This window comes from Saccopteryx leptura, chromosome 3 (genome assembly GCF_036850995.1).
Source record: "Saccopteryx leptura isolate mSacLep1 chromosome 3, mSacLep1_pri_phased_curated, whole genome shotgun sequence".
Taxonomy (NCBI): Eukaryota; Metazoa; Chordata; class Mammalia; order Chiroptera; family Emballonuridae; genus Saccopteryx; species Saccopteryx leptura.
The window spans coordinates 211,619,222-211,636,141 of record NC_089505.1 but is presented as its reverse complement, the minus strand read 5'-3'; the positions used below and the strand labels follow the sequence as shown (position 1 = coordinate 211,636,141).

The 16,920-nt window shown below is 43.4% G+C and overlaps 1 protein-coding gene across 5 annotated transcripts in view; it reads left to right on the top strand.

Moving 5' to 3' along the window:
* Positions 1–16,920, top strand: part of OTUD7B (OTU deubiquitinase 7B) — a 62,960-nt gene that overhangs the window by 38,478 nt on the left and 7,562 nt on the right. For 2 of the 5 annotated variants that reach the window (XM_066377336.1, XM_066377335.1), the window contains exons 3-10: positions 1,676–1,864; positions 4,003–4,230; positions 6,063–6,164; positions 7,659–7,786; positions 12,378–12,490; positions 14,541–14,668; positions 14,960–15,109; positions 15,718–15,832. In XM_066377336.1, coding sequence (XP_066233433.1) covers positions 1,676–1,864; positions 4,003–4,230; positions 6,063–6,164; positions 7,659–7,786; positions 12,378–12,490; positions 14,541–14,668; positions 14,960–15,109; positions 15,718–15,832 — 1,153 coding nt within the window. The remainder of the gene's footprint in view (positions 1–1,675; positions 1,865–4,002; positions 4,231–6,062; positions 6,165–7,658; positions 7,787–12,377; positions 12,491–14,540; positions 14,669–14,959; positions 15,110–15,717; positions 15,833–16,920) is intronic. The other 3 variants (XM_066377338.1, XM_066377337.1, XM_066377340.1) reach the window with 3 other exon arrangements.

The following is a 16,920-nucleotide window of genomic DNA, read 5'->3' as shown; positions in this document are numbered from 1 at the left end:
TGGATAGAGCGTCGGACTGGGACGCAGAGGACCCAGGTTTGAAACCCTGAGATTGCCAGCTTGAGCATGAGCTCATCTGGTTTGAGCAAGGCTCACCAGCTTGAACCCTAGCTTGCTGGCTTGAGCAAGGGGTCGCTCGCCCTGCTGTGCCCCTCCCTCCCCCATCAGGGCACATGTGAGAAAGTAATCAGTGAACAACTAAGGTGTCACAACGAAGAATTGATGCTTCTCATCTCTCTTCCTGTCTGTCTGTTCCTATTTGTCCCTCCCTCTGTCTCTCTCTGTGTCTATCAAAGAAAAAAAAAAACATTATCATTATGGCCTGACCTGTGGTGGCGCAGTGAATAGAACATCGACTTAGAACCCTGAGGTCACTGGTTCAAAACCCGGACTTGCCCTATCCAGGCACACACGAGAAACATCTATGCGTTTATGCTTCTTGCTCCATCCCCCACAAATAAATAAAATATTTTTTTTAAAAAAGATTGTTATGAGGCCCTGGCCGGTTGGCTCAGCGGTAGAGCGTCAGCCTGGCGTGCGGGGGACCCGGGTTCGATTCCCAGCCAGGGCACATAGGAGAAGCGCCCATTTGCTCCTCCACCCCCCCCCCTTCCTCTCTGTCTCTCTCTTCCCCTCCCGCAGCCAAGGCTCCATTGGAGCAAAGATGGCCCGGGCGCTGGGGATGGCTCCTTGGCCTCTGCCCCAGGCACTAGAGTGGCTCTGGTCGCAGCAGAGCGACTCCCCGGAGGGGCAGAGCATCGCCCCCTGGTGGGCAGAGCGTCGCACCTGGTGGGCGTGCCGGGTGGATCCCAGTCGTGTGCATGCGGGAGTCTGTCTGACTGTCTCTCCCCATTTCCAGCTTCAGAAAAATACCAAAAAAAAAAAAAAAAAAATTAAAAAAGATTGTTATGAAATTGAAATTATCAGAACTGTACTTTAGAAACAGTAGTCTCGTGAAATTCTTTAAAGTGGATTACAGGTAGGACACTAGGTGATAGGAGTTGAATTAAGGTGGTAGCAGGTGGAACGGAACAGAACAGAAGAAGTGTGAACAATTATGCAATGTGTTACTTACTTAGTAATTTAACTGGAGAAAGCAAGAAAATCCATTTATGACAAATCTATCTTTTAGGGTCTTCAGTAGAGCAGCGATAATTAAATTTGGTAGGGAGTTAATTCCTTTTGATAATCTGATGACAGCTAGTAGCTCTTTCTTTAGAGAAATACACATTCCATAACTTTGTATACAATTTCAGATGGCTTAGGATACTCTTGAAGACACCTAGGTTCAGAACCCTCTCGGTCTCAGAATTAGGAGCCTGGGTTTGAGTCCTGCTGGGCCCCAGTGCAAACTACCTGTGACTTTGAGCAAGTCACTCTTATTTCTTTAGGGTTCATATCCTTTATATGTAAAATGAGGTTACTAGGTCTCTGAAGGGCCCTTTCAGTACAGAGAGACAGTCTCTGTGCTTGTGGAGCTTAGCTAGGAAGTAGACAATAAGTAAACAAATTGTATTTTAGATAGGAGTGGTATGAAGAAAAAGCAGAGTAGGAAAGGAGAATGACTGAAGTGTGCGTGAGTGTGTATTTTGATGGGACGGTTAGAGTGACTGTGTAGTGTCTTTCCTCCGGTTCCCTGAGTGCCCAGTTCACTTTCTGCATTGTCTCCTGACAGGAAAGAATTGGGATGTGAGTGCTGCCCTCAGTGATTTTGAACAGCTGCGCCAGGTCCATGCTGGGAACCTGCCCCAGCTCTTTAGTGAAGGGAGCGGTGCCTGCAGGACTTCCGAGAAAGGGTTTTCTGATAGAGAGTCTGCTCGCCCTCCCCGACCTCCCCTACAGCGGCAGGATGACATCGTTCAAGGTACTGGAGTGATTGAGGGGTGTTTCTGTAGATGGAGTAGAAGGGAAGGGCGGGACTGCTAAGTGGAGTCAGGTCAGAGGTGGCCTCAATCTGTCCAGGTGCTGGAGCCCCTCACTGTCACTCTGCATCTTGAGTGTTATCGCGAATAAAGCCCTTCTTCAGATGCTGTGAAAAAATAGGCCCTGGCCAGTTGGCTCAGTGGTAGAGCGTCGGCCTGGCGTGCAGAAGTCCCAGGTTCGATTCCCGGCCAGGGCACACAGGAGAAGCGCCCATCTGCTTCTCCACCCCTCCCCCTCTCCTTCCTCTCTGTCTCTCTTCCCCTCCTGCAGCCGAGGCTCCACTGGAGCAAAAGATGGCCCAGGTGCTGGGGATGGCTCCTTGGCCTCTGCCCCAGGCACTAGAGTGGCTCTGGTCGCTACAGAGCGATGCCCCGGAGGGGCAGAGTGTCGCCCCCTGGTGGGCGTGCGGGCGGATCCCTGGTGGGCGCATGCGGGAGTCTGTCTGACTGTCTCTCCCCGTTTCCAGCTTCAGAAAAATACAAAAAAATACCAACAACAACAAAAAAAAAAAAAAAAAAGAGGAAGGAGGATACAATCTAATTGTTGAGATAAGGTCCACATTAAGATAGAATTTGAAGGGTGACTACCACCTACTTCTTTGGAGGCCATTCTGTTAATATTGTCAGCATCTACCAAAATTTAAAAATGCATTATATACTCTGACTCAGCAATTTCATTTCTAGAAATCTATCATATGTTTGTGCGCACGGGCACGTGTGTGTCTGTGTGTGTGTGTGTGTGTGTGTGTATGTATAAATACTTAAATATTTTCAAACCTATCTTGTTCATAGCCTGGGGATTGCCTGTATATATATCCTTTAAATACATATGTACATATATACATACATACATACATACATAAACACACACATATTTAGTGTAAAGCTTGAAAACAGCTTTTAATGTCCATTAATAGAGGAGTGGTTAAAGAAATCGTGATCATCCATATTGTGGAGTATTCTGCAGCCATTAGAATTAGGTAGAACTTGATGTGCTGTTTTGGAAAAATCTCAAATCTATTGTGAAAGGTAAGATGCAGGATATATGTTCCTGTTTACATTTTAAAATTCTTTTAAAAGCTTTATGTGTTTTTTGTGCATAAAAAGTTCTAGAAGGATATAAAAGGTTGCCTTTGGGGAACAGGAACTTTGAATGAGAGGGAGATTTCTTTGTAATACTTTGTACCTTTTGATAATATTTTGATTTTTTACCATGGGCATGGAGAAATTATTAAATACCTAAAAAGAGTTTTAAAAACTAACATCATATAAAATAACTTTTAGACAAGTCTTGACTTACTTTGTACACCATCTTTGGCAAAAAATGGATTAAGTAAAAACTGCTACGCAACACATTTTTTAGCTTTTTTTATAATCTTTATATAACTTAAACCATGCAAGTGAATTATAATAATGCACTGAGCAAATTATGACCACAATGGGCTATCTGCTGGGGAATTGTAAGTGCCGTGTATTCAAAATAAATGAAGTCATTTGAGGCACTGTCTATATTACTGTCTTCCTCTGTAGCATATTAAATAAGAATTGACTGTACCTATAAATTTCTAATAAATATGAGTATCATTAAAAGTTGTAGTAAATAATGTCAGTAAATGTTATTGATGATAGGTAAGGAAGTTCCTAAATGTGTGAGATTTTTCACTGATTTTCTATAATGGAAGTCCTTTTTTATATTCTCCAGGACCCTCAAATTATTAGAGAGATTATTTGAGTCAATCCAGCCAAATGGAGCCCTGTTTCCTTTATTCCCTCTTCTTCCCACCAGATAGTGACCAACTTGCCAAATGCATAGGTCCCTATTATGTTGGGAAATGAGAGTGGAAAAAGACAGAGCCATGGGGAGAGGAAATTCAGGCAAATTTCCAAAAGGGTAGAGGGATGTATACTTGGTGTTAATGTGAGTGCACAAAAATACCACTTTCTGAATTTCTCCCATTGTATTTGGCTTGAGAAAGAGGGTTGTGGTATTTGTTAGCCAGTGAGACTCAATTTTTCCCTGAGTGGAAAGTTCTCTGAGTGAGCTGTGTATATTCTAAGGTGACTCCATTTCTCATTGCAGAAAAACGCCTGTCTAGGGGCATCTCCCACGCCAGCTCCAGCATTGTTTCTCTGGCCCGGTCCCATGTCTCCTCCAATGGTGGGGGTGGGGGGAGCAGTGAGCACCCCCTGGAAATGCCCGTCTGTGCCTTCCAGCTTCCTGATCTCACTGTGTACAATGAAGACTTCCGCAGCTTCATAGAGAGAGACCTCATTGAACAGTCCATGCTGGTTGCCTTGGAACAGGCAGGTCAGTGAGTGCTTCCTTTTCCATGCTCTTCCCTCTGCTCTCTACCTACAGACAGCCACACATGGGACTGGGCTTGACCAGTAAGTAGCCTCCAGTCTGGGTGTGTGGTCTGATTACAGGAAAAGTCAGCAGTCAGTCAGATAAACATGCACTGAGCTAGGTGCTTCTTCAGGTTAAAGAAAGGACACACAAGTTAGATACTGTCCTGTAGAAATTTCCTGTTTGATGGAAGGGAAGCCAGATATACCCATGAAAGGCCTAGGAATTAATACTTAAAAATTAATTCATGGAGGCCCTGGCCGGTTGGCTCAGTGGTAGAGCATCGGCCTGGCGTGCAGAAGTCCCCGGTTCGATTCCCGGCCAGGGTACACAGGAGAAGCGCCCGTCTGCTTCTCCACCCCTCCCCCTCTCCTTCCTCTCTGTCTCTCTCTTCCCCTCCCGCAGCCGAGGCTCCACTGGAGCAAAAGATGGCCAGGCGCTGGGGATGGCTCCTTGGCCTCTGCCCCAGGCGCTAGACGCTAGAGTGGCTCTGGTCGCGACAGAGCGACGCCCTGGAGGGGCAGAGCGTCGCCCCCTGGTGGGCGTGCCGGGTGGATCTTGGTCGGGCGCATGCGGGAGTCTGTCTGACTATCTCTCTCCGTTTCCGGCTTCAGGGAAAAAAAAAAAAAAAATTAATTCATGGAAACAATATAGTTGAATTGTAGTTTGCTCTGGGGCACCTTGTGAACAGAAAGAACCAGTGCTGTAGACAATGCACAATGGTGATTAATCTGAAAGTAGCATTTATATATATATACGCTTTAGATTTGTTTACCTTAGCAATTGTGTTTATCTTAAATTATTGTTAAAATTAGTTCATATGATGGGGTGAGATAGCTGGAGTTCTGGGAAAGCTAGTTAGGTATTAAAAACCTCCCATGGAAGGATTGAGTGTGAAGGGTGCAGGCATGGAAAGAAATCTTTTTCATTTTGTACCCTTCTGTACTAATTGTATGCATTGGTTTATTGTTCTTTTTTTTAAAAGTTAACAAGTTATCTGGTGAGATTATAGGCCAGTGTTTCTTTCTGTAGACTCTTCAGTAATTAAAGAAAACTTTTAAGCATCATTCATAAAATATGTTCCTCGTGTAAATAATGGATTGGCAATTATAGGATAACTACAGAATTGGGTGTTCTATGTACTTTGTCTTATTGTTCATGTCTTTAAAGTCATACCATATATATGCTGACATGTGGACTGTCATATATGCAGATGATACTTGCATGACACTTTTGAACATGTGCTTGGGGTTGTTTTTCTTTTATTGATGATGGATTTGTGCTGAGTTCTGTTGCTGCAATATTTACTAACATCTGGCCAGAGCAAAGGAATCAGACCAAGTAGCCAATACAGATTTCAGCCAATGACCTTGGCCTCATCATCTAACCCAGGGTTGCTCAGCCTTAGCACTGTTGACATTTAGGACCAGATCGTTTTTTCTTGTGTGAGCTGCCTTGTGCATTGTATTGTGTTTAGCAGCCTCTCTAGCCTCTACCCATTAGATGCCAGTAGGATCCCTCTATCAGTTGTGACAGCCAGACATATTTTCAGATATTGCCAAATGTCTCCTTGGGGACAAAGTTGTCCTCACTTTAAGAACCACCGATCTTACTGGTTGTGCTCACCAGATTCTAATCAACTAGTTATAAGTGAAGAAGATATAAAGAGTAATAACATGATGGTTTTATTCTGGTAAGCTTCCGAGAAGGGCAAATTTGGAATCGGTTTTAAAAATAGAGAAGTGGGAAAAGCTTATGGGTAATCTGTTCTTCTTTTCTTCCTGTTTCTATAGGGCGTTTGAACTGGTGGGTGAGTGTAGACCCCACTTGTCAGAGGCTGCTTCCCTTGGCAACTACTGGAGATGGAAACTGTCTCCTGCATGCAGCCTCTCTTGGTGAGTCTTGGAAGTGGCTGTCCACTCCCTCATAGAAAGGAATCAGTAGAGGTAAATGTCATATGCAGGACTTAATCCAACTAACTGTGATCATAGGCAGAAGTGATGGTTCAGAGCAAGGATGTGTGTACGTGCGTGCGTGTGTGTGTGTGTGTGTGTGTGTGCGTGTGTGTATGTGTGTGTTGGTACAGGAGGAGAAGGTTTTTAGTCTTACTCAGAAATCACATGGAGCCTGACCAGGCGGTGGCGCAGTGGATAGAGCGTCAGACTGGGATGCAGAGGACCCAGGTTCAAGGCCCCGAGGTTGCCAGCTTGAGTGCGGGCTCATCTGGTTTGAGCAAAAGCTCACCAGCTTGGACCCAAGGTCTCTGGCTCCAGCAAGGGGTTACTCGGTCTGCTGGAGGCCCGCGGTCAAGGCACATATGAGAAAGCAATCAATGAACAGCTAAGGTGTTGTAACGCGCAATGAAAAACTAATGATTGATGCTTCTCATCTCTCCATTCCTGTCTGTCTGTCCCTGTCTATCCCTCTCTCTGACTCACTCTCTGTCTCTGTAAAAAATAAAAAAAGATGTAAAATGTTCTTCTTTTAAAAAAAAAAATCACATGGAGAACACAGAATTATCATGGGTCCCATTCTGACAGCCCTCAGAAGTAATAAGCAGCAGAAAGCAAGCAATACATAGTTGTGTGTGTGTGTGTTGTATAATTCTACTTAATATTACTTTTCTTTTTGGTATATTAAAAGGATGTTTTCATCAGTCCTTTATAATTTATAATTCAGTATATTATTTACCTTAGCTTAAAAAATGTCCCCATTCGCCTGACCAGGCGGTGGCGCAGTGAATAGAGCATTGAACTGGGATGCAGAGGACCCAGGTTCAAGACCCCGAGGTCTCTGGCTTGAGTACAGGCTCATCTGGTTTGAGCAAAGCTCACCAGCTTGGACCCAAGGTCGCTGGCTTGAGCAAGAGTTTACTCGGTCTGCTGTAGCCCCCGGTCAAGGCACATATCAGAGAACAGTCAATGAACAACTAAGGTGCCACAATAAAGAATTGATGATTGATGCTTCTCGTCTCTCTCTGTTCCTGTCTGTCCCTATCTATCCCTCTCTCTGACTCTCTCTCTGTCTCTGTAAAAAAAGAAAAAAAATGTCCCCATTCTTCAACCATCCCTCAAGCTCTGATGCTGCTTGTCATGTGCCCGGCCTGTCTTATCTGCTACTACCCTGTTTAGTTTGTTACACTTGCATCAGGAGTAAGGGCTTCCTGTCAGGAATTTGTAGGATGTAGTATATCCTCCACTTTCAAGTTTCTGAACCTCCAGAGTAGGAACATCTTTTATTTCAAAAGAACCTTTCCTCGAAGTCACAGATGGGTTTCTTTGAACTTGGGCTTCACCCTGAGTTCCTTCATGCCAGAGTCTGTGTATCAATATTAATAAGTGTAGGTGAGTCATGGTAAGATGTCTTACCATTAGGTTTCCTTGCCGCAGGGATGTGGGGTTTCCATGATCGGGACTTGATGCTGCGGAAAGCTTTGTATGCGCTGATGGAAAAGGGAGCTGAGAAGGAAGCACTAAAACGACGCTGGAGGTGGCAGCAAACACAGCAGAATAAAGAGGTGAGGGAGCCCCTTGTTTTCCAAAGTTTAGCAGGGAAATGCCCAGTGCCTTCCATAGGAAGTATCTCCTGGTGCTTACTTAGGTCCTCCTATGTTCCTGGAAATTGTAGACAATGCAGATAACACCATAGGGTATGAATGCCTTTCACTATAGCCCTGAGTACTGGTGTGGGGAAGCCGAGACCTATCGAGGGAATGTCTAACTGGTTTTTACCTGATAAACACTCAATAAGTCTTCAGTGGCAATCTTTTGCAAAATGAGATATGACAAGTCCATAGGATTTCTGTATTGTTTTGATTTTATTGCTTATAATAAGACTAGACCAGTCTTTAAGGACCTGTGTTTTCAAACTGTGTAGAAAAAAAAATGCTTAAAAAATATTTTTGGCCATATATACCAGTGGTCCCCAACCCCCGGGCCACAGACCGGTACCAGTCAGTGGGCCATTTGGTACCGGTCTGCAGAGAAAGAATAAATAACTTACATTATTTCCGTTTTATTTATATTTGTCTGAACGATGTTTTATTTTTAAAAAATGACCAGATTCCCTCTGTTACATCCATCTAAGACTCACTCTTGACGCTTGTCTCGGTCATGTGATACATTTATCCATCCCACCCTAAAGGCCGGTCCGTGAAAATATTTTTGACATTAAACTGGTCCGTGGCCCAAAAAAGGTTGGGGACCACTGATATGTACCATTTATTTTTCAAATACTTAGTCTGTCTTAAAAATTGAAAAGCATGCCTGTTAAATTGAGTTTGAATGGTATTTCTCAGGGGTTTAGCAAATGTTATAGCTGCTTTTTTACAGAAAGTAAAAATGGACTGCTTGTACTTTCCATCCCTATAGCAGGGGTGGGGCAAACAATGGCCCATGAGCCAAATCCCACCAACTGTTTTTGTGAAAAACAAACAAACAAACAACAAATAAATTTTATTGGAACACAGCCCCGCCCATTCATTTACATGGGTATGTTTATGTAAGCACTTTCCTGCTGCAGCAGCAGGACAGAGTAGCTGGGTATGACCTACAGAGACTAACAGGGTTACTATCTATCTGCATCTTGATAGAAAAAGCTTACCCATCCCTTTCCTTTAATACTTACAATAACATTTATATAAAGACAATGGGTCTCCCTATTTCCTTTTCCCCTAGTTCTATCTTCTGCGTTATCTCCTGCTCTTTGGGTGTATCTATTTTTTGCCATGTGTGTGGCTGGATGTTTATGGCATTAATGTGGAAATATCTTCTCAGAAACTTACCTTTTTCTTTCCATCTTCTTTCTTTTCTTGTTCTATCAGAGCTGGCCATATATAGAACTAAGATTTCTTGGTTTTAGTCATTAGAATTTTATATATCCTGAACATTTAAAATATGTAAGTAGAATATGTTCTATTTCTTTCTCAAAAAAAAAGAAGCCATTGTTAACTTATGATGATATTAAGATCTGAATCCTATCTTTGATCAGCATCTGCCCTCAAAGATTCCTCAGGAAAGGAGATGCACAGGACAAGGACAAGTAAACAGCAAGTGCTGTGTCCCACCCACCCCGGCACCCTGGTGAGCTAGCCTGGGCCTTGTGGAGACCTTCACTTGCCTGAGCTAGAGCCAGCCCAGAGTTTGCCTTCTTCACACAACCTGAACCTTAGATTTGACCCTCCGGAGACGAGGAAAGGCAAAACGAGAGCGCTAATTATTAAGTAGAAGTGACAGTAACAATCAGAATAGGTGTGCCCAATTCCAGCTTTTGAGCTATTATAGTTATTATTTTAAATGTGGGGTTAGATTATGGTGTTATTTAGAGAGGAAACCCAGAAATACCCAATTTCTGTCCTTTGGTCAGCCACATATTCCCTCAAAGTCGCCAGTGAAAATACATTCCTAGAGAGTAGCGGCTATCAAAAGAACACTACCAAAGGAACATTCTTTTACCCCTTTTACTGGACACATTTAATTTAAAGTTACATACTAGCAATATGGTCTAGATAATTGTTTTAGCTCAACTAGATGATTCAGACCTTGGGAGTGGGAGTGGGAGGAGAGTGGCAATGGGTTGGGGAGCTTCTGTTGACCAGTACCAAACATTGAACAAACTAAAATGGTTCTGATTTCCCAGACCTTCTCTAGTTGTGTTGAAATTAGTGGTAAAACCCAGTAAGAACATTTTCAGGCCCTGTATAATTTTAGTAACCAGTGTTACTTCGGTAAAAAAAAAAGGAAAGAAAGAAAAAAAAGATATTTTCAGGCTAGAGGGGTACACCACCTAGTGGCTGTGTGTATAAGAACAGCAAGCAGAACTAGGTGAAAGGGAGATCCTCCTGGATGTGAATCACTGACCATATATCACAGTGACACGAAAACCCCATATATAACCTGTGCATTGTTCTTGTTATCTTTAGTTGAAAAAAATTGTGATATACTTTTTGCACACTGAAAATAGCTTTGTCATTTTTAAAATTAAAGTAGAATATGCTCACAGAAATTCTTTTAATTCCTGTTAAATTTGTTCCTGTGCCCCTCATATTTCCGCTGGGACTTTTTTCACTCTGTCAGTGTGTGTTTAAGCAGTACAAGCTCATTTTAATACCAAATGAGTAAGCCAATTATAATGAGGTAAACTCATCTCCCAAATCATCATATATTATCCTAAAGCTTATATGATATTCTTAAATGGTTTCTACCACCTCTCCTGCTCCTTTGATGAAAATAATAGTTTAACTCAGCATGTGTGCTTAATGATTACTGATCACATAGTGGGCACTAAACATTTTGTAAAAAACTTGGTCCAGGCCCTTAAGGGCAGCAGTAAGAGATAGACATGTAAATACATAATTACAGAGAAATCGGTTATGACTTCTGCAGTAGGAGTTTGTGAGAGCATTTGAGGGAAGGCCCAAACGAAGGAGTAGTTGATTTACCAGGGAGATTTAGGAAAGGGTCACAGCAGAGTATACTTAAGTCTCCTCTGACAGTTGATAAAGCATTCTCCAGATGGATAGTGAGTGGGATGCTCCAGGCAGAAGTAACAACTTACACAAAACCTCAGAAATATAAAACAACATGGTGCATTCAAGAAACTACAATGAGTCTGACCCATGGTGGCGCAGTGGATAAGGCATTGACATGGAATGCTGAGGTCGCCAGTTCAAAACCCTGGGCTTGCCTGGTCAATGCACGTATGGGAAACAACTACCAGTTGATGCTTCCTGTTCCCCTCTCCTACTTCCTCTTTTTAAAATCAATAAATAAAATCTTAAAAGAAACTATAGGTAATTAAATGAGATAGGTTAGAGAGGTGGTAGAGTCCAGGAAGTGGACTTTGTATTTTATGCTTAAGGAGTTTATACTATATCTAATAGATAATGATGATTCTTAAAGTAATTTATAGCAGTAAGCAAACATCATTAGATTTTCATTTAAAAAAATCATTCTGGTGAAGCTGTAGAAAGTGGATCAGAAGAATGTATGACTGGAAATAGTAAAACCAATTATGGGTCCATTGCAGTAGTTCATGCTTGAAGATGGTTGGCTAAAGGGATCTGGGTGTGGGTAGGTGGAAGGAGAGGAGTCTGATAACTCTTTGGCTTCTGGCTTGGGTGTTTGAATGCTAATTAGTGCTATTCACTAAGGTAGGAATATAGAAAGAAGAGTGGATTTGGAAGAGGTAGGTAGGAGTTCAGTTTTGATTGTGTAGGGTTTGAGGTACAGTGGAAGTGATCTTCAGTAGGCAGCTGAATGTGAGTATAGGAATTATAGTCATTATTTGCCGAGCCTTGGGCCAAGCACCAAGAGGAGTGCAGGAAAGGTGATTTTAGACCCTTAGGGGAAAAACAAGGTGTAAATTAGAACAGTGCAAAATTCTCAAAAGATTCAGAGTAAAGCAATTGGGGTTAATTGATGAGGCTTCTTAGGAAAGAATTATTTAATGAGGGTTGGAATGAAAGGGAGGACTTAATTAGTAGAGCAGGGTAAAGGGACTGCCCACTAGGCAAGAACATAGCCTTAACGGTAATCTTTGTGGTTTCCTGCAGCTGGAGAGGGAGAATTTAAGAGTCTTGGGCATATAGATGCTAGTCGATGAGATTGTGGCAGTAGAGGGGACCACCTAGGAGTAACCAAGGCTAAAGTCATTGACACAACAACAGTAGTTCTGGGGTAGCAGAGTTCACAGAGATAGGAGAAAATCATGTGTGGAAACTAAAGAAGAAGGGAGTTTAAAGAGACGATCAAGTGCCACATGAAGACTGAAAAGATGAGAACTGGAGAGTCCACTGAATTTAGCAGTTAGAAGGTCACTGTTCTTTGCCCAGAGTTGGTTAGGTGAAGTGGTATGTGGAGGGTGAAGGGCATAGGCTGGAGGGCAGAAACAGAAGCTAGATTGCAATGGGTTGTAAAGAATGGAAGAAAATGTGAGAGAAATTAAAGACTTCTTTTGTGAATCTTGGTTTTAAAAGGGAGGAGAGATTTGACTTTCTAATACAGGTGATAAGAGACTAGGGAGTGAGTTACTGTGAGTGAGTTGGAATGGCTGTTGCCTCCTGAACCTACCCTCTGATTGCCTGATATCCCTGCCTGTCTTTCACACAGTCAGGGCTGGTGTACACAGAGGATGAGTGGCAGAAGGAATGGAACGAGCTGATTAAGCTGGCCTCAAGTGAACCCCGCATGCATATAGGTACCAACGGAGCCAACTGTGGTGGGTGAGTATGAGAAAGTGGGGGAGCGGGACATAATTTTAACTGCATCCCCAGAGTCTAACGAGCTCTGTGCTGAGAGAATGTTAGGAGGAAAGAGGGGACATGGCAAGGGCACAGAAATGTGTAACAGCAGCATGGTATGTTCTAGAAACCTTAGGTAATTCACTGCTGCTGGAATATAGTGTATGTGTGCAGAATGATAAAGTGGGCAGCCCAGATTGGTGTGCATGCTGAGGCTTCTCTTGTCCTACGCTAAGCAAACAAAATTGTATCCTGTTCAGACTTTGGGAAACTGCAGGACAAATGACCCAATCTCCTCAATAAGTGAATTGCAAGGAACATAGTAGGGGAGAGGGAATGTATGTTTAAAGGCACTTAAGAGACACATCAACTAGTTGGAATGTGTGGACATAGATAAGACAGTTGGGGAAATGTGAACCAGTTCTACATGTTTGATTATTGTTAACTTTTTAAAGTGTGATATTAATTAAGTGTGATATTAATAAAGTGTGGTATTGAGGGTATATTTAAAAGGAGTTCTTTATTTAGAGATAGATAGAAACTGAAATATTTATGAATAAAATGTTACATCTAGGATTTGCTTCAGAATAATCAAGTGGGGTGGGCATGGCAGCTGATAGCGAAATAGATCAGGGTATAGGTGAAATAAAATTGTGCATGTGCTTTTAATTGTTGAGGCTGGGCGATGGACACATGAGAGTTTAGTATAATGTTCTTTTTAGTTTTCGGTATGTTAAAATTTTTGGAATTTTCCATAATAAAAAGTTAAATGTTATAACCGATCCAAACTTTATAATTAATAAAAATAGTCTGGGAAGTTTGTTTAAAATGCAGATTTCAGGACTTCCCTCCTTGAGTTGAACTGAGGTCAGGCCCAGAAATCTGCATTTGTAGTAAGTACCCACTGTTGAATAACATTGCTTCAGGGAATGGAAACCACTGAGCTGTGAGTATGCAAATGACAGGAGCAAATTTGTGTGTTTAAACACACTGACAGCAGAGCGGATGATGCAGGGGTGAGGGCAGAGGCAGCTGTAGTAATCCAGGGAGGAGTGGTGGATTGCAGATACACCAGAGGAGACAAATACAAGAGGCACTTAGGAGATGGCATTGGCCAGGCCAGGTAATTAATTGGATGGGAGAGATAAAGAACAGTAAATGTTTCACAGATTTCTGATTAGGCTACTAGGTAGGTAGTGAGGCTGTTTTCCAAGTGAGAGGACATAGGAGGGGGAAATTTTGTTTTTGTTTTTGTTAGACACAGTTTGATGTCTGGGTGGTTGTGGTGGTGAAGTCAGCAGATGTGGCTACTCAGTTGTCTGTTTAACTACTTTATAAAGAGAGTTGGGGAGGGTTGTTGAAAAAGACAAGTGTTAAGAGAGGAATTGCCGGCCCTGGCTGGTTGGCTCAGTGGTAGAGCGTCGGCCTGGCGTGTAGAAGTCCCGGGTTCGATTCCTGGCCAGGGCACACAGGAGAAGCGCCCATCTGCTTCTCCACCCCTCCCCCTCTCCTTCCTCTCTCTCTCTTCCCCTCCCGCAGCCGAGGCTCCATTGGAGCAAAGATGGCCCGGGCACTGGGGATGGCTGCTTGGCCTCTGCCCCAGGCGCTAGAGTGGCTCTGGTCGCAACAGAGCGATGCCCTGGATGGGCAGAGCATCGCCCCCTGGTGGGCATGCCGGGTGGATCCCGGTCGGGTGCATGCAGGAGTCTGTCTGACTGTCTCTCCCCGTTTCTACCTTCAGAAAAATACAAAAAAATTAAAAAAATATATATAAAAAAGAGAGGAATTGCCTTCAGATTCCTAACACTACTTTAGCCCTCGCACCTTCTTGGATTTCTCCATCTGTGAAATGGAAGTAGAAACAGCGATGGTGGCATAAGTAAACATCCATGTCCGTGGCAGCTTCAGGATTAGAAAACCATGGAAGGGGATTTCTCCTTTTTCTCTTTGCAGAGCTGGACTTCAGGGGTCTCTTGTTTTCTTCCCTCTCCCTCGCATTGCACTGCTACCCCTCTCCTCTCCTGCACTCTAGGGTGGAGAGTTCAGAGGAGCCTGTGTATGAGAGTCTAGAAGAATTCCACGTCTTTGTCCTTGCCCACGTGCTTAGGAGGCCCATCGTTGTCGTGGCAGACACCATGCTGAGGGACTCTGGGGGAGAAGGTGAGTCAGTCAATCCTCACTGTTGGCAGAGCCTTGGCCTAAGCGCTGGGAGGATGCAGGAAAGGGGGTATTGTAGACCTTTTGGAGAAAAACAAGGTGTAAATTAGAAAGATGCAAAATTCTTAAAAAGATTCAGAGTAAAGCAGTTTAGGTTAATCGATGGGGCTTCTTAGGAAAGGATTATTAATGAGGGTTGGAATGAAAGGGGAACTCACATGGCAGAGTGGGGTAGAGGGACTGTAAACTAGGCCAGAACGTAGCCTTAACAGTAATCTTCGTGGTTTCCTGCAGCATTTGCCCCTATTCCCTTTGGGGGAATCTATCTACCTTTGGAGGTCCCAGCCAGCCAATGTCACCGCTCCCCTCTGGTGCTCGCCTACGATCAGGCCCACTTTTCTGCGCTTGTGTCCATGGAGCAGAAGGAGAATAGCAAGGAACAAGGTACTGAATGCAGTGTCTATGTCTCTGGTGGTTTTTGGTCTGTTCTGCTTTATTTTCACTTGGAAAAACTGAAATGAGAGAGAATATAGGACAAAAGAATTAAGTCATATGCAAGCCCAGTTAGCGCATGTTGATACTGTTCTACTAAAGCTACAAGTTATACCAGGGTTTTAAAATTAAGCAAACAAAGAAACAAAGGTTTGGGGAAAAACACAGAAGCCTGTATTCCCTGCTCCGTGTTCTGAAGTAAAGAACTCAAGTGTTAAGGTCATAGAACCTTTCAAATGATGCTTTCCTCTATTTGTCTTAATGACTTTCAGTTCCCTGAATACACATTTACTGGCAAGAATATCAAGAGTGTTAGTTGACTGACTGGTGGGGAGTCATGGAGATCAGTAGCCTAAATTGTATTCTGGGTAGTAAGGGAAAACCAGCCTGTTAGTTTCTGACGCCAGGGTAATTGACATGCAAGAGCTGAGAAGTGACTGCAGTTGTCAGCCTATTCCTGTGCTATAATTCAGCTCCTTTCTAGTGAAGTCAGCCTGTGTTCAGCTGCCTTCCTCTCTCCTGGAAGAGACTCCTTGATAACATGTTTTTTCCCCCTCCAGCTGTGATCCCCCTTACAGATTCAGAGCATAAGCTGCTGCCCTTGCACTTTGCTGTGGACCCTGGAAAGAGCTGGGAGTGGGGCAAAGATGACAATGACAATGTCCGACTGGCCAGGTAAGGCCGGCCTAGCCCTTCCATCTGCTTTGTAGCTGTGATCTCTTCTGCATGCAGCATCTGTCTCCTGGGGAATTTTCCTTAGCTCAGAGGCAAGACAGTCATATCCTAGCTTCCGTGTCTTTGGGAAGGTAGACAGGTGGAGGACAGAGTGAAACTGCTTTTTCTCGCTGTGAAAGATGGGAATCCTGGGCTCTCAGCTTGTTCTTTCCTTACAATATGAAGGGTGTTCTTGCACTGATATCTCCCAGAATCCCCAAAGCAGTGACCAGAAAATTAAGATACTCAATTCACAGTTTTTCTCCCAGACCAAGTGACAGGGGTTTTAAATAGTTGACCAAAATAATTTGCTTTGGGTGTTCTCCGCCACCCCTTGCTCTGCCTCCTGGAAGCTGGGTTAGCTTCCTAGTGCTTCCCACCACATTTTCCCATGACGAGCGTATGAATGTAGAAGCTCCTCCTTTACCTCTCACCCAGTGCTTTCTTCTTAGGGCTCCTGAAACTGAGACCCAAGCGAGAGGGTTTGATGAAAAAACCCAGAGTTTATGGTTTTTTAAATAAGTTCTTACCTAACTTTCAAAAGCTCCTTCTAAATAATATTTACAACAACCATGATAACAATGGCTACTGTTTAGTAAGAAATTGCTGTTTTCTAGACACTGCGCTGTGCCCTTTCTAAATGCCATTGTCATCTTCATAACAACCCTAGAGGACATACGATTATCTGTACCCGTTATTGAGCCCATCTGAGTTTCAGAGAGGTCGAGTGACTTGCTCAAGGTCATCCAGCTTAGTAATTGGTGGAGCTACGGTTCAAACCCAACCCTGTCTGAGTCCCAAGCCATGCATGTGGTTCTTACCCACTCTACCCCCCCCAACTGATCATTCTGCGGTTTTTTTTTGTTTGTTTGTTTGTTTGTTTTGAGACAGAGAGAAACAAACAGACTGGACGGAAGAGAGATGAGAAACATCAATTCAATTCTTTGTTGTGGCACCTTAGTTGCTCATTGATTGCTTTCTCATATGTGCCTTGACTGGGGGGCTACAGCAGACCGAGTGATCCCTTACTCGAGCCAGTGACCTTGGGC